Source organism: Callorhinchus milii, unplaced genomic scaffold (assembly GCF_018977255.1).
Source record: "Callorhinchus milii isolate IMCB2004 unplaced genomic scaffold, IMCB_Cmil_1.0 Scaffold1, whole genome shotgun sequence".
NCBI lineage: Eukaryota > Metazoa > Chordata > Chondrichthyes > Chimaeriformes > Callorhinchidae > Callorhinchus > Callorhinchus milii.
Window position 1 is genome coordinate 73,948,090 of NW_024704742.1, and position 19,470 is coordinate 73,967,559.

General features: G+C 39.6%; 1 protein-coding gene across 1 annotated transcript in view; it reads left to right on the forward strand.

The window, feature by feature from the left end:
* The first annotated feature begins 318 nt into the window (after positions 1-318).
* LOC103177640 (diacylglycerol kinase theta) overlaps positions 319-19,470 on the forward strand; it is a 45,490-nt gene continuing 26,338 nt past the window's right edge. The window contains exons 1-11 of the mRNA XM_042344445.1: positions 319-355; positions 2,030-2,109; positions 4,657-4,759; positions 9,164-9,249; positions 10,256-10,381; positions 11,136-11,289; positions 12,115-12,195; positions 14,694-14,794; positions 16,677-16,900; positions 17,764-17,854; positions 18,852-18,906. Of these exons, the coding sequence (XP_042200379.1) occupies positions 319-355; positions 2,030-2,109; positions 4,657-4,759; positions 9,164-9,249; positions 10,256-10,381; positions 11,136-11,289; positions 12,115-12,195; positions 14,694-14,794; positions 16,677-16,900; positions 17,764-17,854; positions 18,852-18,906 (1,138 nt within the window). The remainder of the gene's footprint in view (positions 356-2,029; positions 2,110-4,656; positions 4,760-9,163; positions 9,250-10,255; positions 10,382-11,135; positions 11,290-12,114; positions 12,196-14,693; positions 14,795-16,676; positions 16,901-17,763; positions 17,855-18,851; positions 18,907-19,470) is intronic.

A 19,470-nucleotide genomic window follows, 5' to 3' on the forward strand; every position in this document is an offset into this window, starting at 1 on the left:
GTGCATTCTGAAACCCACCTTAATACAACAACAACAACAAGATTCCATTTATAGAGCACCTTTCACGTCGGGAGGACGTCCCAAGGCGCTGTACAGTTGTGTCAGGACCCGAGCAGGGGGAAATGGTCGGTGAGGGAGGAAGGAGGGACGAGGAGGGGGTAGAGAGTTGAGAGGGGAGCTGAAGGCACGGTCAAAGAGAAAGGTCTTGAGACCGGCCTTGAAGAAGGAAAGGGAGGAAGCGGCGAAGGCACTGGGGTATAGAGATAATAACAATCCATGTATTTAATATAGCGCCTATTGCATCTGTGTGCCTATTGCATGGTGCACCAATCCCCAGAACCAGTAGTGCAGCAAGGTGAGTTTGGGGATACCCATAATGGGAGGTTGACCTGATGTTTGTTTTTTGCATCCCATTTTGAGCCGATTTTTGCATCCCATAAAGTAACGTAGGATTAACTGCGCCGTATAATCTGAAAGGTGGCTTTTATTTGTTTTCACTTTTTCAGGTTGTGCATCAAAAGTATACAATTTATAGCATATGCTGTTAACAATTGCAACTGTTTGCCCTGTTTTTGTAAATATATCTTCAAAGGATAAAAACTAATGTGATCCTCACATTTAACATTTTGACCTTTAACCAGGGATCTTGGGAGATAAGTTTGGCTAAGACCAGATTACTTAAGTAATTGTATTGGAATGGTTCATTGTTAATGGATCCTCCAGTTGTTCACCAATCATTCCACTAGTTCTCTGTTCTGTACCTAACAGAGCTGAATATTTCACAGGCAAAATCAGAAATAGCTGTCTGAAGTGCCTTCCTTTTTATCAGAACAGGAAGCCAGTGGGTTGCATATTTCATGAAGAACCTCTAATTCCCAGGGGAGATTTCATTCCTCTCCCTGTTGCTGGCTGCACATTGCACTAAATGTTTGCATTGCATCATAACCTTTTTTTTAATGATGGACTTTTATGCTTGGTGAATGCAGAGTCACATAACTAGTTGATGAGGGGATTATGATTAGTCTCATTATCTCTGAGTTGGGCCAGCCAAGGTTCAACGGGAACTGACTTGTAGCAGTGTCCCAAGATAGGCAAGCTCGCCTTGCTCCTTGAATATTCAGTAAAAATCTAGTCACTCAATTAATACGAAACTCCAGTTATCTGTAAGGTTTGGTTCTCTTGATTTGCCATATTCTTTATTTTGTAAAAACTATAATTTTAGATCAGACTTCACCAAGTATGTGAACTGTGAGTTTTTTTAAGTCAATTTTGAACTTTGGAAAATAACTTCCAAGTTGGGTCTTACAGCAAACCATCTAAAATAATTATTAATGTGGACTTGAATAATAATCCTTGCAGTTGATATGGTACCTTTCATATTGGGGGTAACATCTTAAAACGCTTCATGGGATTTACTGTTAAGTGTAATCACTGTATTTTGAGGTCAAACACAGCAACCAATTTGCACACAGCAGTGTCCCACAACCCGCCATTAAGTGAATGACCAATTTTAATGTGGGAATTGTGGACCAGAACACCAGGAGAAGCTTCCTTCATGTTTCAAATAATGCCATGGGATCTTTAACATGCACCTGAACAGGTTTAAGGTCTAATCTGAAGGACATCATCTCTGACAATTCAGCATCCCACCCCAGCACTTAATTGGAGTGTCAGCCTGGACTGTGAGCTCAAAGTCCTAATGTGTCGCTTGAACCCACAACCTGACTCGGGAGAGTGTGAGAGAGAATATAGAGAAGAATGACTGAGAGAAGCTCCCTTACTTCAGAAAGAGATGTAAATATCTGCAAACTACATTCACAGCAGAAAAGTCAATACAAAATGATGCAATTTATGGATTTCATTCTTTTCTTTATTATCAGGTGTATACATTTAGTACAATTGGGTCCATATACAGCATTTTTTGTGGTAACATATGGTTAACTACATATAATTTAAATGAACACAGGATATATTTTATATAAGGTAAATCTTGTTAGATTATAACAACATCCTATCTTTATCTTTTCAGTATGTAACTTCATGTCTCACGAAAAATGTTTGAAGAATGTGAGGACTCTTTGCTCGTGTCTGGCAGCAAACCTTGTGAAGGTAAGTGACTTCAGAGCTTGTGCAATGACATAACCATGGTTTAAAACCTTATGGACCTGATGCATGTTGAACACAAAAGTAAAGTGTGATGTTTATACTGTCTTTATCACAGTGGTTCAGGATTAGTGTGAAGTTACAGTTGTATTTCACAATGTTGCTTTAAATCTAGGAAATATAAAACGTTAAATGTTTTTCTTTTGTACCAGTGTGTAGTTGTAACGATGCATTGGTCTGGAGTATTATAAAGCATGATAATTGTTGCTCAAATACTTATTTTAACACTATTCTGATCTTATCTTTACAAAGATTTCCGTTGATGTTTAAACAGAACTAATTCATTCGTCAGATCACCTAGAGAACTCAGAAGAGGCTAACCACATTTCTGTCTCCAAAACACATTTCATGGAATTTGCCTTTGATCTAAAATATCAATATGCTTGTCTAAGGCAATATCTTGTCTACTGTAATATTATGTGGGTGGTGGTACCAAACAGGAGGAGAGATTCACCTTAAGAACCATTTCAAGAATACAACTCAGGCATTTATTTTAAAGGTGACATCCATTTTGTTGTCACTTTTTTTAAAAAACACAAAATGAATTTGAACAGTGAGTGAGTGGTATGTGTGGGCGTTAATGGAGGAACTGAAATAACTTTGGCAGGGATACTGTCATTAACTTGACTTCTTGAGAACTCGTGTGGTTTCAGCTGTGTGGTGTTCATTCCAAGTCTGTATCACCAGGGATTTCACCAGCAGTAGTTGTTTATACACACTAGAGAAGGAGAAAGAGAGGGGAAGATTTAAAAATATACTTTTAAATATCTTTTGTTGCCTTTTCCTTTTTTATTTTAACGAGACATTAATAACAAGATCCCTGCCCTAGCATTTCAGCAAAATCAAGAAATGACGTTATTTGGGTTTCGGTGGTAATAGTGCTATTTATTTCAAATCTTTTTGGTCAGCCTAGCATCTATCGGATACATACAGGAACCTCTCCTGTGCTTAAGAGTATTCAAATTGGACTGAGAGTTCTAAATATCTACACATGGAAATGTCCCTAAATCTGAATTGGAATGCTTACACTCTCTCTGGAGGGTCGCATCCTACGTACCTAATTCCAGAGAGTGTTAGGAGGAGGTTGGTAAGAGCCAAGGCTAGAGTGAGTAGGGGTACAGCTGAACGTTAACCAGCTAAAACTGCACAGCTTGCCATTTGGAGCACTGCGTGTAAAGCCTTGTACTGTTTTTCCAGCTAAGATTACGCATTAGGGCTTGCAGGGTTAAGAGTAGCCGAATGGGAAGAATTCCTGTCCCCAGGAATTAGAGAGTATTCAGACTGGTTTTGATACCCTCTTCAGAAATGTGTTTACTTAAAACTTGGACCAAATTGTTAAATACTGTGGTCTTATTTCCAGTATTACTTAAAGGGATTCCAAAATAAAAAGCAAATTGATGTGGGAATAAAGATAACTATGGCTAAGGAAAATCTAGTTCTCAGTCTTAGTGTCAATTAATCCTATGAGATCCCTCTGGCCTAGAAACTGGACTGAATAGTAACAGCCATATTTATACTGCTGTCAACCTGCAAGAGCTAGATTGAGGTCACCTCGTCTAAGCTGAGACGCAAATGTAGTATTGAGAGTACATTGCATTGTCGGAGATGCCGTACCTTGGATGAGATGTTAAAGCAAGGTCCTGTCTGCCTGTTCAAGTAGATGTTAAAGATTCCGTGGCACTTCTTAAAAAGAGTGGTGTCCTGGTCCATAATCCCCAAATAAAATTGGTGATTTGTTTCAAGGCTGTTTGTGGGACATTGCTGTGAGCAATTGGGCTGCCGGGTTAACCTGTAAATGTACTACTGTCACTCCCATTCACAGTAGATCCTGAGAAGCGCTTTACCAAATACAAAGTGAAAGGCCATACCAAATACAAGAATTATTAGTATTTATTATAATTTCCCTTTTACACATTGCTATCTATTGTGCATCTACAGCTTTCTGTACATGAGTCCTACTTGGCACACCACATTCTCCTAACCAGGAGGTGGGACGCCTTGCTTCCTGGTGTCAATAATCCTATTCTACATCTAGCTGCTGGAAGTTGAGAGGGACCTGGATTGACTAGCCCATTGATATTTTGTTTTAAGATACTCCTTATCAGGAAGCACATTGCCTCTACTCATTGGGCATAATAGACCAGCTGAGGTTAGAGTTAGTCTGTGACTCTGTGGGATGCAAGGTCAGATTTCTTCATTCTACTATTGGAACATTAATGACCTGTACCAGATGACTGCTACACTATTTATCAATAAAGAGATCTGTAGTTTCAAAGTTGGTGTCAGTAATCCATCAATTTAAATGTAGTACACCAGCAAAGTTGGTGTCAATAATCCATCAGTTTAAATGTAGTACACCAGCAAAGTTGGTGTCAGTAATCCATCAATTTAAATGTAATACACCAGCAAAGTTGGTGTCAGTAATCCATCAATTTAAATGTAGTACACCAGCAACTAACGTGGTTATAAAGTGGGATACGTTTATTTTTCTAGATTCCTGTGGCGCACTGTCTTGGGGCTCCTGGACAGTACAAAAAGAAATTTTGCTCTGTATGTAGAAAACAACTGGAGGAGACTCCTGCAATACGATGTGAAGGTACAGAGATGATGTTTCATTATTTGCACTTTATGAAGAAAAGTATCTATAATAGGAAAAAAAAGTTACCTGAAGCAGAATAAATCCTCTCTAATGATATTATATCAAGTTAGCAGCAACGATTATTGCATCCATCGAAAATGTTCATATCTGTATAAAAACATTTCTGCTTTCCAGTTCACGTATTCATCCCAGAAATAGTACGCATCTACTTTTGTTTGGTCTCTGGCACACATGGAAGTCCAACACCATGCTTAAGAGAATCCAAACTAGACTGAGAATTCCACATGTGTAAGAAAATTTCCCTTTGCCTGGGATGGAATGCACTCTCCTTTCCTAATCCCAGAATCTATTGGGTGCAAGTTGCAAAGATCCAAAATTTGGGGACTGTAGAGTGTACTGATGGAAGTTAACCAGCTAACGCTGAATAGCTTTGCCATTGTGAAAATTGTCTGACAAACTTCCTGCTGCTTGTTCAGCTAGAATCCTTACCCCAAGTGCCTGTTATACCAAAGTCCTGTTGCCAATGAACCCGGCTGGCGTGTGTGTCATCAGCAGAGCCTGGAGGATTATATAGAGGATTGTGGAGTCCTGTAGCTCAGTGGTTAGAGCACTCGCTTTGCAAGCGAGAGACCTGAGTTCAATTCCAGGCAGAGGGCGAAACCTTGGGCAAGTTTCCTTACTTCACACACCTAATAATAATCCCTCCAAAACCAAAAACAATAATAAATTTTCAATTTACGACTGCTTGTGGGACATTGCTGTGCGCAATTGGCTGCCGCGTTTGCCCACAAATATACAGTCAATTCACTTTACAGTGTGTTCTGTGAAGCGCTTTGGGACGTCCTCCCGACATGAAAAGCGCTATGTCAAATGCAAGGATTATTATTATTATATGTACTTGGCTCAATAACTGGACTACTGAGAAATAGTATAAAATTGATTTGACTACAGTAAAAAGTGTTGATCGCTGACAGTAATTACTTGATACATAATAGGTAGAAATGAGACTATTGCAGAATTAATTCAAAATGCAAGCATGTGCTGTGTTTGCTAACCTGTCCCCAACCCCACACCCCTTGTGTTTGTACAGTCTTTGTAAAAGTCCATGATTTACTCTCTTTTGCCCAGTGTACCTGCACTGTGTGCTTCTTGTGGCCAAGCAGGAAGGCTAGAAACTAACCTCTGCCAATGCTGCACTTTAATTGAGAGGCATGGATAGTTATACCACATAAATTGGGATGAATCGATGGATGTGCCTGTAACACTATGGGATATATCGAATGTCATTATCACAGTACCCCTGAAACTTCTCTAAAAGTTGAGCATTAAAGGGCTACCCAAGTGTCAGTGAGAAATTAAACTAACACAGAGAATGGTGAATGGGTGCTGAGTAATTTGTTAAAAATACATAAAACTGGGAAAAAAAAGTCTTTATAAACTTTATACTGAAAGGTCAAGAGTCCACTAATTATTTACTATTATTTTGCTGCCCTTGGGAAGAAATAGCCTCAGCTTTTGTGCTGTTTTAAGACCACTTCCTCTCGATGCACAACTCACCATCACAGCTATCACAAATGCTACTTCAGTCCTCACACCATCTTCTCTACTAAATCCTCTAATGTGTCAAAAGGTTTATTTAACATCACCGCTTTAAACATCCACATGAAAACGTACATATCTGCATAAAATAAAACAGTTTACGGTTTAAATAAAACAAATTTGGCAAACAAGACAAGTTTTGCAAAGCAGAGTAAACTTAACTCATGGCAACAGAAATAGAATTGTTCTTTAAAAAAAAGGCAAGATACTGCAGATCCTGGAAATTTATCTTCTATATACCTATACTAATAATCTTCTATACTAATAAAATTACAATGTCTGTCTGAGTTTCAAGATGGATCTCAATAACCGATTGACGTAGAAATATGATTTATACCTCATCAGAAAGGTCTTGTTTTTGGGTATCTCCTATCGTTCATGAATTATATTCAGTTTTCGCTGCAATTATACCTGGTGACCGCGGAATCAAAGTGACGCTGTGGCATCGTGCGTTACAGAGCACGTAGATATGTACCCCTGCACTGCAGTTACACCTGGTGGCCGCGCCGGCTGACCGTGGCGTTGTGGCATCCTGCGTCATAGACCACGCAAGTAGCCAAGCGGTGGGAACAAAATTAAAAACATAAGCTAAGTCGCAGCAAAAACAACAAAATTACATTTTTAAAGCGCCAAGTCCTCCCACTGAATCCTCCCAAAAGGAGTCCTCCCAGATGAGTTTAGATAAAGATGAAATGTCTGTCTGTGTGTCTGTCTGTGTGTCAATGTATATTCCATATTGGGTCCTTTGGTTGCAAGTGAAGCTGCAACGGCTAGTCTGAAATAAAAACGGAAGTTGCTGAGAACACTTAGCAGGTCAGGCAGCATCTATGGAGAGAGGAAAGTGAGTTAAGGTTCCAGGTCGAGTGTTCCCAGCAACTTCTGTTGTTAGCTTAGAATTGTTCTTTGTTGGGCCAATTCATAGAGAGCTTTGCTGTGTGTGTGACCAGCAAAAAAGTGAAATTGTGTCCCTAACTCTCATTACTCAACCTGAAAACCGAAATCATCACGGAAAAAGCAAAAATAAAGATGATGCACTAAAACAGCGTTGGACTCTGTGCTGGAAGTAATGTTTGAATAGTTGAATTGAATTTGTAAGTGGATCAGGAGGTGCCTGGTTACAGTTAAACCGTTCTCTGGATGGTCTATGTTGGATAGCTCAATAATGTGAAGGAGTTTATTTTGGTGTCAAACCCCGCCACCCGCACATCTGTGAAACCACTGAAGTTGAATATAATTTGGTTGGTGTAGTAAAGGTGCTACACTAATGTTTAACAAATTGTGCCTGAGCTTCCAAAGTCAATGAAAGGCATTATTCATCTTGTTTTCATTATCGCTGTGCTGTTATAAGTCAAGTCACATTTTTCACTGGCAATTGTTGCCTTTTATTTTTTGTATTTTCTGACAATTTACACACAGAGTGATGAGATCAGGTTTAACAAATGAGTGGATGAGAAGCACTTTTAATGATACCACCTCCTCCTCGGTTCCAAACCACCCAAAATGTCTGCAAGTCTACCAGTCATCCCCCTAATGCACAGATATCTTATACATCCAATGTATGTACCTGCATTCTGTACCATCTGTAACTCAATGTTAGTCTACAAATAATCACTCTACTTCGCAGAAAATTTCTAAAGCTCTTTGAGACGTTTCAAAGGTGCTATATTGAATGCAATTATAATTATTGACATGCTTTGCATTCTATGAAGTTTGGAGAGAGTATGTATTCTTTGCAATTCTCAATAAAAATTCTCAAGCGATGTTGCCAATAAAAGCAACCTAAGTTATAGCTCGGGGCTCTTGGATCACAATCCATAACAACTATTACAACAGCACATCGCAGGACCCAATGCAAACCGATTGCTACCATTTGCTCCTTACGCACCTCTCCAATATTGCACTGTTAGCTAAGCACAGAAATATGATGTTGCTCTGGGCACTATTCATTTTATGTTTTGAAACTAATTTAAACAAACCAATGATGCATGATTTGAACACCAACCACATGTTCATTGAATAAAGGACAAAACTTGCATGGTTCCCAAGGTCTGATTATAATACTGCTTCCAAACAGATGCACTGGAATTTTGTGTATTCAGTTCGCTTACTGCATAACTCTCCTTTCATATGCAGACCTATCCTTGTTGTCTTGTTGAATGTGTAATTGTATATTACACAATTGTATATTACAGCGGACGTCCTCCCGACGTGAAAGGCGCTCTATAAATGGAATTTTGTTGTTGTTGTTGTATATAGTGAATATAGTGAAATAGAGTGAATTCAGAGAGGAGAGAAAGCAGATGGTCAATTCGGTGCTATCGAGTTGCGTGCAAGAAAACTGCCCAACTGTGCAACAACAGGAAAACTTCGAGTATGTTGAAGCAGTATTTAAATGAATGAGCAAGCCACCACCAAATCATCTGGTTACATAATTGACCTTAGACAAATAGATGTTTGTCCCCTGGGAAATGCTGTAAAAACAAAAGGTATTTGTTCTGTTTTTGTTCATTGTGTGGATAAAATCTTGAAGTGAAGCTTGTTGTAATACACTATAAACACCAATAAGGCAACTTCGTAAGTTGAAATGGGAAGCAACAGGTTTTTGTGGTATGAGAAGAGAGGAAAAGAGTTGTAGTTCTAAGAGTCTTATCTGACCATGTGTATAAACAGCCTGAAGTGTGCTTACAAAATTCATTTTAATTTCCACTTTTGTATGCAACTACTAATATTGCTCAGAACTTTATTCATTGTCATAATTGTGCATTTCTAAGGACATCTCCTCATTTTTTTTGCTTTCACTAGTGTGTGAGTTACACGTCCACACAGACTGTGCAGCATTCGCATGCAGTGACTGCCGACGATGTCATCAAGATGGACAGCACGATCATGTGAGTATCCGACACAATCAGATTGCACCTATCTGTTACTAGTGAAACAACAGTCTTGTACCAATTGTGTTCATTGCCAAATAAGGTATAAGATCACAAGAGGGGTATGAAGACCATTTGATTCATCCTTCCTGTTCATACTGTAAATCTTCCTCTTTTTCACTCAAAGATGACAATGTCCATGACAATAACAACACAAATCTTTTGTACCACAGCTCACTAAAGCTTCAGTAGGGTATGCTATCACTCCAGCTGCATTCTGGCAATTTGACCTCTGTCAGCACAAAAATCATTTGGGGAGTTTTCAAAAATTGGTTTGTTTTAATTATTGGCACATTTTACACAGTATATACTTGTCTTATATTGGTGAATTATTGCAAAGTTTATATATTCATTGTGGAGTCCTGTAGCTCAGTGGTTAGAGCACTCGCCTTGCAAGCGAGAGACCTGGGTTCGATTCCCGGCATAGTGAAACGTTGAGCAAGTTTCCTTACTCAACATGCCTCTGTTTCCCTAGCAGTAAAGAGGAACCTGGTTGTTAGGCGATTAGTGGATCACTTTTCCGGGATTAATAATCCCTTCAAAAAAAAATGTAGTCACTCAATCCACGATTGTTTGTATGACACTGCTGTGAGCAATTGGCTGTCGCGTTTCAGCCCACAAAATAAACAATCAATTCATTTTACAGTATATTCTGTGAAGCGCTTTGAGACATCGCGAAGACGTGATAAGGCGCTTTAGCAAATGCAAGGATTATTATTATAAAGATTTTTATTATTGTATTGAGACTCAACCAGCTATTGATGCATAAGTGTTCATCTGATCAAGAAGTGATACTTTCACATACTTTTACGGCATCAGTGATGCTGTAATAGGTTGTCAGTCAAAGTCATGTTTAATTTTAAAGGTACCATATCTGATTAGCAGGCTTTACCATGTGGAGGTTGAAGGGCTTGTATGTATGAGAGCAGCACATTTTCATTCATTCATCCCAATTCTTTGACAGGATTTGTATCACCATCACTGGAGGGAAGGGAATCTCTCTTCTAATGCACGTTGTGAAGTCTGTAAGAAATCATGTGGTTCCTCGGAAGTCCTGTCAGGCATGCGATGTGAATGGTGCGGGACTATGGTAAGTATCCACTTTAATTAGATCAGAACTGTGTGTTAGTATCCACTAAATGCACTGAGAATTGCTGATAACTCATGGCAATTGAACTGAACCGTGCAGAGAAAAGGGAACCTGTTTTGATTTTTAGTTTGCTGATTGAACTGATCTCAATTAGTAATATCCTAGATGTCAAGATTGGTTTGGGTTTCCCCTCTTTTAATTTTAAGGGTAGCATATCAAATTCACAAGCTACCATACTGTGTGTTCATGTGGCCCATGGAGGAGGTTTGTGTACATGTATAAATAATGCATGAGAACTGCAGTTCCCCATGGTGAGGTGCTAGGACTTGGACATGTGTGGGCCTGAGAACTTTGCCCTGAATTGTTTTGTGCCCTTGATCTTGTGGGACGAACCTGTCTTCACTTGGTGCTTCACCAGAGTGACACAGCTGGAATCAGTAACTTGTCTGGGAGTTTTTAAATGTGCCTCCTACTAGCCAGTGTCACAAGCATGGTTGAGTATATTCTCACAATGTCACAAGCTCACAATGTCCTCTCTTAGCTTGTCTTGTTTAAATTTAGGAGCCTTGGCTATTTACTTTCTTGTGACTATTAAGCTGCTTCACTAATGGTGGTTTAGGTAGCACAAATTACAGCTGGCATCAAGAGCAAGCAGTAAAGTCTTTGACAACAATTTATCAGTGTTAGCTTACTTTTGGGCTGATTTTGTTTGAAAAGTTGAATGAATTTTTCATTTCAATCTCTCATCCCACAGGTTCATGTTGGCTGCTACAGTTTTCTCACATCAGAATGTAACTTTGGAAGACTAAGGTCCATGATTCTTCCTTCAAACTGTGTGCGTTTGTGTTCTCGCAATTTCAGCAAGTTCCATTGTTTTCGTATATCAGAGAGTCCTCAGATGGAACAAAGTAAGCAAGAGAAGTGGCTATATTATTACATGCTGATATGTATCGAGCATGCCTGTCTATGAAAGCTGGCATGCTCATGTATATGAATACCTCCTACAACTGTTCTTCACTTGCCCCAACACATCCAATGCCCTCATTTATGCCCCTATCACTTCAAATTTGATTTGTCTAATGCTCTCCTTGATGGCCATCCGAGCTAAACTCTTCAGATTGTCCAGAATTCTACAGCTCTTACACACTAAGCTCTTACACACTATGCTCTTACACACTAAGCTCAATGGGCCCTTCACCCCCACCCTTGCTAAATTCAACTGGCTTCCTGTTTCCTAGCAGATTGACTTCAAAATCCTCGTCCTTATTTTCAAGTGGCTCCATGGCCTTGCGACACCTTACCCCAGCAAATACCTCCAGGCTCACTGTCCAACTAACTATCTCCACGTCACAAACTCAGGTCTGCTATCTACCCCCCACCCTTACTATCCTCCCCCATTAGCAACTGAACTTTCAGTGACAGTGCCCCAATTTCTTAAATTCCCTCCCAAGATGTCTTCACTTCTCACCTGTCTTCTCTGTTTCAGTTTTCAGTTAACTCTCTTCTGCCTCACTCATTTCCCGCCTTTCTTGGGTCTCCACTCTATATCTGTAAAGCACGTCGAACTATTACCCTACATGTCTCTTTATCTCTCATTCTCCCAACTTAGGCTCCAGGAATAACTCAGAGCTTTGAATGAAGTGTTATGCCTGCTGGAGGGCTATACAAAGTGGTTCCCAGTGCCCCCTGGGCTGTGTTACCAACTGTAGTTGAATTTGATTTTTCTTCCATAGATGATGATGAAGACAATGATGTTGATAGTGGAAACAGTGGTTCATATAAAGACTCACAGTCTGCTTCTACACCTGATTCTGGTGAGCTACGTTACCTGTCACTGTTGCTCTGTTCAATTGCTTATCTTGATATGTATATCGATCCTTTGAAATAAGATTAATAAGACTAACCATAAGAACATAAGAATTAGGAGCAGGAGTAGGCCATTCGGCCCCTCGAGCCTGCCCCGCCATTCAATCAGATCATGGCTGATCTATTCTAACTCCACCTACCCGCCTTATCCCCATATCCCTTAATCCCTTTATCCACAAGAAATCTATCAATCTCAGTCTTGCATATGTTCAAGGACTGAGCATCTACAGCCTTTTGGGGTGGAGAATTCCATAAATTTCCTACCCTCTGAGTGAAGAAGTTTTTCCTCAACTCAGTGCGAAAGGGCTTACCCTTAATTTTAAGACTGTGACCCCAGGTTATAGTTTCTCCAACCAGAGGAAAAAGTCTCCCACTATCTATTCTGTCGTGCCCCTTAATAATCTTTCTATAAGATCACCTCTTATTCTTCCATATTCTAGAGAATATAGGCCTAAATTGCTCAACCTATCCTCATAACTCATCCCCCTCATCCCAGGTACCAACCTAGTGAATCTACGTTGTACCCCCTCCAAGGCGAGTACATCCTTTCTTAAATAAGGAGACCAAAACTGCACACAATACTCTAGGTGCGGTCTCACCAGGGCCCTATACAGTTGCAGCAAGACTTCCCTACTCCTATATTCTAACTCTTTTGTAACAAATGCCAACATACCGTTAGTCTTCTTAATTGCTTGCTGCATCTGCAAACTAACTTTTTGTGACTGGTGTATAGGGACACCCAAGTCCCTCTGAACTGTAACACTATCTAGTCTCTCCCCTTCTAAAAAATAATCTGCTCTACTGTTTTTGCCACCTAGGTAAATGACCTCACACTTCCCTACATTATACTTCATCTGCCACCTATTTGCCCACTCACCTAGCCTATCTATATCTCGTTGCATTTTTTTAATGTCATCCTCGGTGTTTACTCTCCCTCCTAGTTTAGTGAAATAACTAGACAAGTTATTAGCAGGTTGGAATTTTTGGAAGGTCAGTTGGGTGTGTGACATGCGGAAACTCATCTCCATGTGTAAGAATATCCAAATCAGACTGGGACAACCATATATGTATACCATCTAAACATGGAAATTTCCCATTTTTCTGGATTGGATTGTGCACTCTCTCCCTGGACGGGCACTCTCTCCTGTTAACCTAATTCCAAAGAGTAGGTTGGCAAAAGTGTGCATTGGAGTACTAATATAATTTAAGCAGCTAAATCCACAGAGGTTACCACTGACAGCACTGTCTGGCAAGCTTCCTTCTGCTTGTCCAGCTAGGTCCACCATATCTTTTAAGGCTTTCGCTTGGCAGGGCTAACAGATGCCAGCTCCTCGGAACAAGCCTTGCCAATAAGCCAGGCTGGCTGAACTGTCATCTGTGCTTTGGAATACTGCAAACCTGTCTAGCTCAGGAACTGGACTTCACTACATTACCTACCTCCACCTATTTTATATCAAATCCTATTGAAACCCTCATTCATGCCTTTGTTACCTCCAGGCTAGATTTTTCTAACACGTTCGTTCCTCACTGATTCAAACTCCGTCACCCATATCCTCACAGGCACCAAACTCTACAAACCCACCACCCAGTGCTTTACAGGCTTCCCTGGCGCCCTACCTCCCTGTAGATTGAGTTTAAAGGTCCTCCTTTAAGAAAGAAACCTCCTTCTGCAACCACTGCTCAATTAACTCAGGCCCGATGCCCCCTGCCCCTTTCTTATCTGTTTAATAAATTTAATAAATTTCACCTAAATAAGCTACCTCTTAGTCTGTCTATGGTCAACTCCTCTTCCCCCTTCTTCATTGCTTGACGTCCAACCCCATACAAAGTGCCCCGAGATGTTATCCTATGTGAAGGGTGATATATAGACAAAGGTTTTTGTTGAAGTGAATTGCCACAGAGGATTGAATTGATTTCAATATTCTGTTGCCAAGCATATCACCTCTGCCCGATTAATACACGCCTTTGATGATGTTACAATATCAAACCCCTCCAAACAATTTGTACCTCTATCTCACCAATTATATTCCTTATACCTTGGGCATTAATATACATTCACCTCAGTTTCAAAGATGCTGAAAGAAGTATCAGTAACAATTTATGCATTTGATATATCACCTATAACATCAAAATGCTTCACAAATTCCTCTGCTTGGTAGTTTGTAGAACAGTGTAACCAGGTTGCCCATAGAAAAGACCCATAAACAGCTCTGAACTGACTAATGGATTTTATTTGGAGAATGATGTTGGTTGGGATACTGAAAGAAACTCCGTTTTTTTAAGTAGGATCTACATTGTCCCGAGACCTCTTAGTGAGACATTGTGGGTAATTTGCCTGTTGTGTTTGTCACAGTGACTTCGCTTGACAATAATAATCTGGAAATGCTTTGAAATGTTTTGAAGTTTATTGTTCTGTTTTACTATTATAAGTGTTCACTCTTCTCAGGTAAGCAATCCTTGAAACTTTTTGATGGGAATGACACCATCAAGCGGAACCTATTTCGTCTTATTACTGTACCTCGCATTTCAAAAATAGAAGAAGCAGTGGTGAGTTAATTTAGTCCTAAACCAGTAGAAACGTCTGCTACAATGTCTGATGCTAAAGAATAAAAACTGATTTAAATGTGATCACCTAAACCATTTAATCTGACCTCTGTACCCTGTCTGGACTGACTTCTGTACCCTGTCTGGACTGACTTCTGCATCCTGTCTGCACTGCCAACACTGTACCCTGTCTGGAGCATCTGGACAGTAATAAAAAGATAGCCAATAGGAATTTATTAAGAGGAGATCCTTCCAAGTTAGTTTACTGGTTTTCTTTGATTGTGTGACAAAGGAGCTTGATATGGATAAGGCTGTGCATGTTGTATATCTGGATTTCAGTAAGGCCTTTGGTACAGTTTCTCTTGAAAGGCTGGTACTGAAAACAAAGAAAGTGGGAATCAGAGGAAGTATCTTACAATGGATACGTAATTGGCTGACTGATAGACCCAGAGGGTGGTGGTACAGGGAATGTCATCGGGCTGGGAGAATGATACCAGTGGAGTTCCACAGGGGACTGTGTTGGGATCTCTTTTATTTAACATCATCATAAATGATCTGAAGTCATGAGTCACAACCACAGTGGCTAAATTTGCAGATGACACAAAGCTAATGAAGGTTGTAGGTTGTAAAGATGAACAGGATAGATTACAGGAGAACTTGAACATTCTTGGGAATTGGGCAGATTGATGGCAGATAAAATGCAAAGTGCTTCAAATGGGGCCAAAAATTCCAGGAAGGAACTGTTATTTAAATGGAAAGAAAATAATCTGTATGGAAAATGAAAGGGACCAGGGGGTCCTGATTGATAATAAAATGAAGCTATAGCAACAGTGTTTGTTAAGCAACCTAGATGCTAGGTTGTATTAACAGGACAATATTGAGCTGAAATAGTGGAGTAATCTTGCCATTTTACAAATCACTGGTGCGACCACACTTGGAATACTGTGTGCAGTTCTGGTCACTGCAACATGAAAAGGATATTGTAGCAATTGAGGGATACATAGGAGGGCAACAAATGACTGAGGGGATGGAGGGACTGGACTAGATTAGATAAACCGGGCATGTTCACGCTGGAGAAGAGAAGATTGAGGGGAGATATGATTATAGCCTTTAAGATTCTGAAAGGAATAGATAACGTAGACCATGATAAACTCTTTTATCTTGTACTGAACAGTAGAACTAGAGGACATGGCCTGCAATTGAAATGGGGGTAAATTCAGAATTAATCTGCAGAAGCACTACTTCAATGAACGAGTAGTAAACGTATGGAACAGGCTCCCCAGGGAGACAGTGGAAACAGAAAGTGTTGTTTGTTTCGAGAACAAATTAGATAGATTTCCTTTAGAAAATCATATCTCAGGATAGAGTGTATAGTTTGGGGCACAACATGTCAAACGACTGCCAGGATGGTGGAAGGTGAACTAGATGGACCTTGGTTTTCGTTTGCTTAGCAAATTCGTACGTTCTAATGCCCATTTTGTCTGGGATGCAGTTGTAGTACTCGTGTCTCTGGGTAGGAAAGTTTTGAGTTCAAGCCACATGTCATGCCATCATGTAGAGAAAACAGATGAGTTTTAATTGTTGGTTCAGTGGTTTCTGATAGCTCACCAAGTTCATGTTGGGTGTGGTGGGGGAAGTTCATCTTGCTTATCTGTGCCATCGCCTGATGTCTTTTTTTTAAAATGTAAGCAATGTAGAATGAATTGATTAATTTCTTTAGAAAATATATTTGCACAAACAAATCTTTGATCTAATCTTTCATATGAAGAGGAAGGTATCAATATTAGCACCAAGGATGATGTGAGTAAATCGAAAGTGTTGTGGGTAGGTTACAAATTTGTGGGTGAATTTGACTCTAATCTCACTTTTGCTGTTCCTTTAATAGGATGCTGCTCTGCGAGCATACTATATTCCTGATGATCCTCAGGATTATGAGCTCCAAACCTTCACCCAGGATGTTTCCTCTAGTGAGGATATTATCAACAGTAATGGAAATCCTGGAGAAACCAGGAACCATTTGGTGTTTCGTGACACCATACCTGAAGCTTGGGTACTACGAGCAAAACCAAAGGATTCTGAAATAGTAAAGATTTACCCTGGATGGCTAAAGTAAGTTGTTTCTTGCAGATAAATTGAATTACTAAATGGAAGAGGAAAATGTTTTGGAATGGCAAAAACCAGTTGATATCTGATTTAAATTTTTTTAAAAACATTTCCAATTATTTTTCTAATTTTCTTTAGAAAAAGAAGTACAACAAGGAAATCCTGCTCCTTACTCTGTCCCAAACCCTTCTATTACCCTCTCCCTCATGTGAAGGAAACGCAGCAGCTAATTGCACACAACAGTGTCCCACAAGCACTCGTGGATTGAGTAACCAATTTTTTTTTTGAAGAAATTGTTACCCCCAGAAAAGCGATCCACCAATCAACTAATAACCGGGTTCCTACTTACTGCTAGATAAACAGAAGGTGTGGAGTAAGGAAACTTGCCCAACATTTCGTTCTGCTGGGAATCAAACCCAAGTCTCTTGAAATTGAACCCAGAGTGTTCTATCTACTGAGCTTTGTGGCATAAATCTATGCTAGTTTGTTATTTTGTACGATTATTTTGTTGACCAACCAAAGAGGTTGGCCACCACTGACCTAGGCCAATTTTACCACCACACCAGCCTCAGTTGAAACTAGATTAGAACCAGCTAGTTTCTCGTCTACAGGTTGCCTCTCCAGTCATCTTAATTTTTGAGAATTGCTCGGGCTAGTGAATTTGGGTAGAAAAAAAACTATTGCCAGGCGAAACGTATTTGATTTGTGGAAGAATCACATTGAATCAATTTCACCCCAATCCTGCTGGACACATCCACAAAACATTACCACACTTCCTGTGCTCATGATTATTATTATTGTCACATACCCCATTTCATCCCAATGAAGTAAAACTATGTAATTACATGAATGCTGTGTTTTTGTTTCAGACTTGGCGTGGCCTATATCTCAATGCCTATAAATAAAGAAACTATAGTTGAAGCAGTTATCAAGGAGGTTCTTTTCCAGCTAGGACGGCAGGTCAGTTCTGATTAGAAATATTGCTGTTTAATTTGTGTGAAATATTTAGCCAACGTGCAATATACAGGGTAAAGAATCTAAAAATGTTATAGCACAAAAACGGGTCCCTATGCTATTAACTTCAATCCCACTCGCCTGAAACCCAACATATTTCCTACTATTAGCATCCAGACCATTATCTTAAAATTTAAGATAAATTCTTAAATTCAGTCATAATTTTGTAGCGGTTTTTCTACAGGTCCCTTTAAGAACAGTGTAAAACCAGCTATCATATTGAGATTGAGTTTAACTCTACACCATCTTAAATGTTTGGGACATTTGTTTTAAAGCTAAGGCTAGATGGAATTTCATGCCTCTGCTTGCTTGATCCCATTAACATTTCTCTTTTTAATCTATCCAATACACAGCTAATACAATTTACACCACCTTTAGACATGTTGATGCTATAACTGCTACATCAAATGTATAAGCTATAATTTTGTTATTATGCAATTTCAATATTGGATCCCATAATTTTTTTAGGAGACTTAAATATTTAGCACGTCAAAAGCATTATGTTGAATGTTACACACTGCTGATGATAGGCTTTCTTATCTGTATTTAATTGGAGTGTGTTTATCTCATTGTGGTGAGCAAACCATACCTACTATCAAGTCTAACTTCAGTAAAAGGAGAATGCTGAGGTGCCTCGCTGTGTGGCAGTGATAGAATATATATCCTCGATTCACACAAATTAACATCAGTCTTGGATGTACACTAGAGATGAGATGCCAGGGACAAAATGCCACAAGTAGGGAGTAGAAATTAGATGATCAGCCACCATTCTCTTACGCAATTCTGAACATGCAGCAGCAATGGAATGGAATTTTGGCACAGGTTTCCAGTCTACAACACTGATCGTGAAATACCAATTTGACGTCACTAATAATCACCAGTGTGATGTCCTACATTTATATCCTGATCATTAGAATGACCTTTCAATCAATTATTCTCACAGGACGAAAACCCCGATGATTTCCAATTGATAGAGATATTCATGGGTTGTAAAGAAGGTAAGAACTTTCTAGATTTTTAAACATTGAACAAAAACAAAAGTCTGCAACCCATATTTTTCCGACACTGAGTTGCACATATCCATTATGCCATATATGTTAGGCTTCACCAATCCCAGTTCCCTAGTCAACCTGTGGCCTGACTTTTGAACCCTTTTACAGTTTTCTCCCTCCCTATATATGCAATTTATTCCAGCCCTATTCTCTTGCCTGTGACCCTCCACTCTTCCACTCCACCATTGCTATGTGAGGATCTTGGTGGAACCAGGAGACAGTGGAGCCTGACCAGGATGGGGGTGATGAGCATTTAGAGCCAAATGCAGAAGAGTCCTGGAGAGTTCTGAATAAACTGGAGCTTGAGGGGGTTGGTTTAGAGAGGCCTATGAGAACATAAGGGGACTGACCAGTTCGTAGATGTTAAGCAGACAAGAGTATCATTAATGATCCCCAGTGTTTGAGGAATCCGCTATGAACAATGATTAAATAAGCTTGGACTCTTCAGTTTCGAAAAAAAAATTTCAGAGGGGACTTTGTAGGTATACAAGATTTTAAATGGGATTCAGA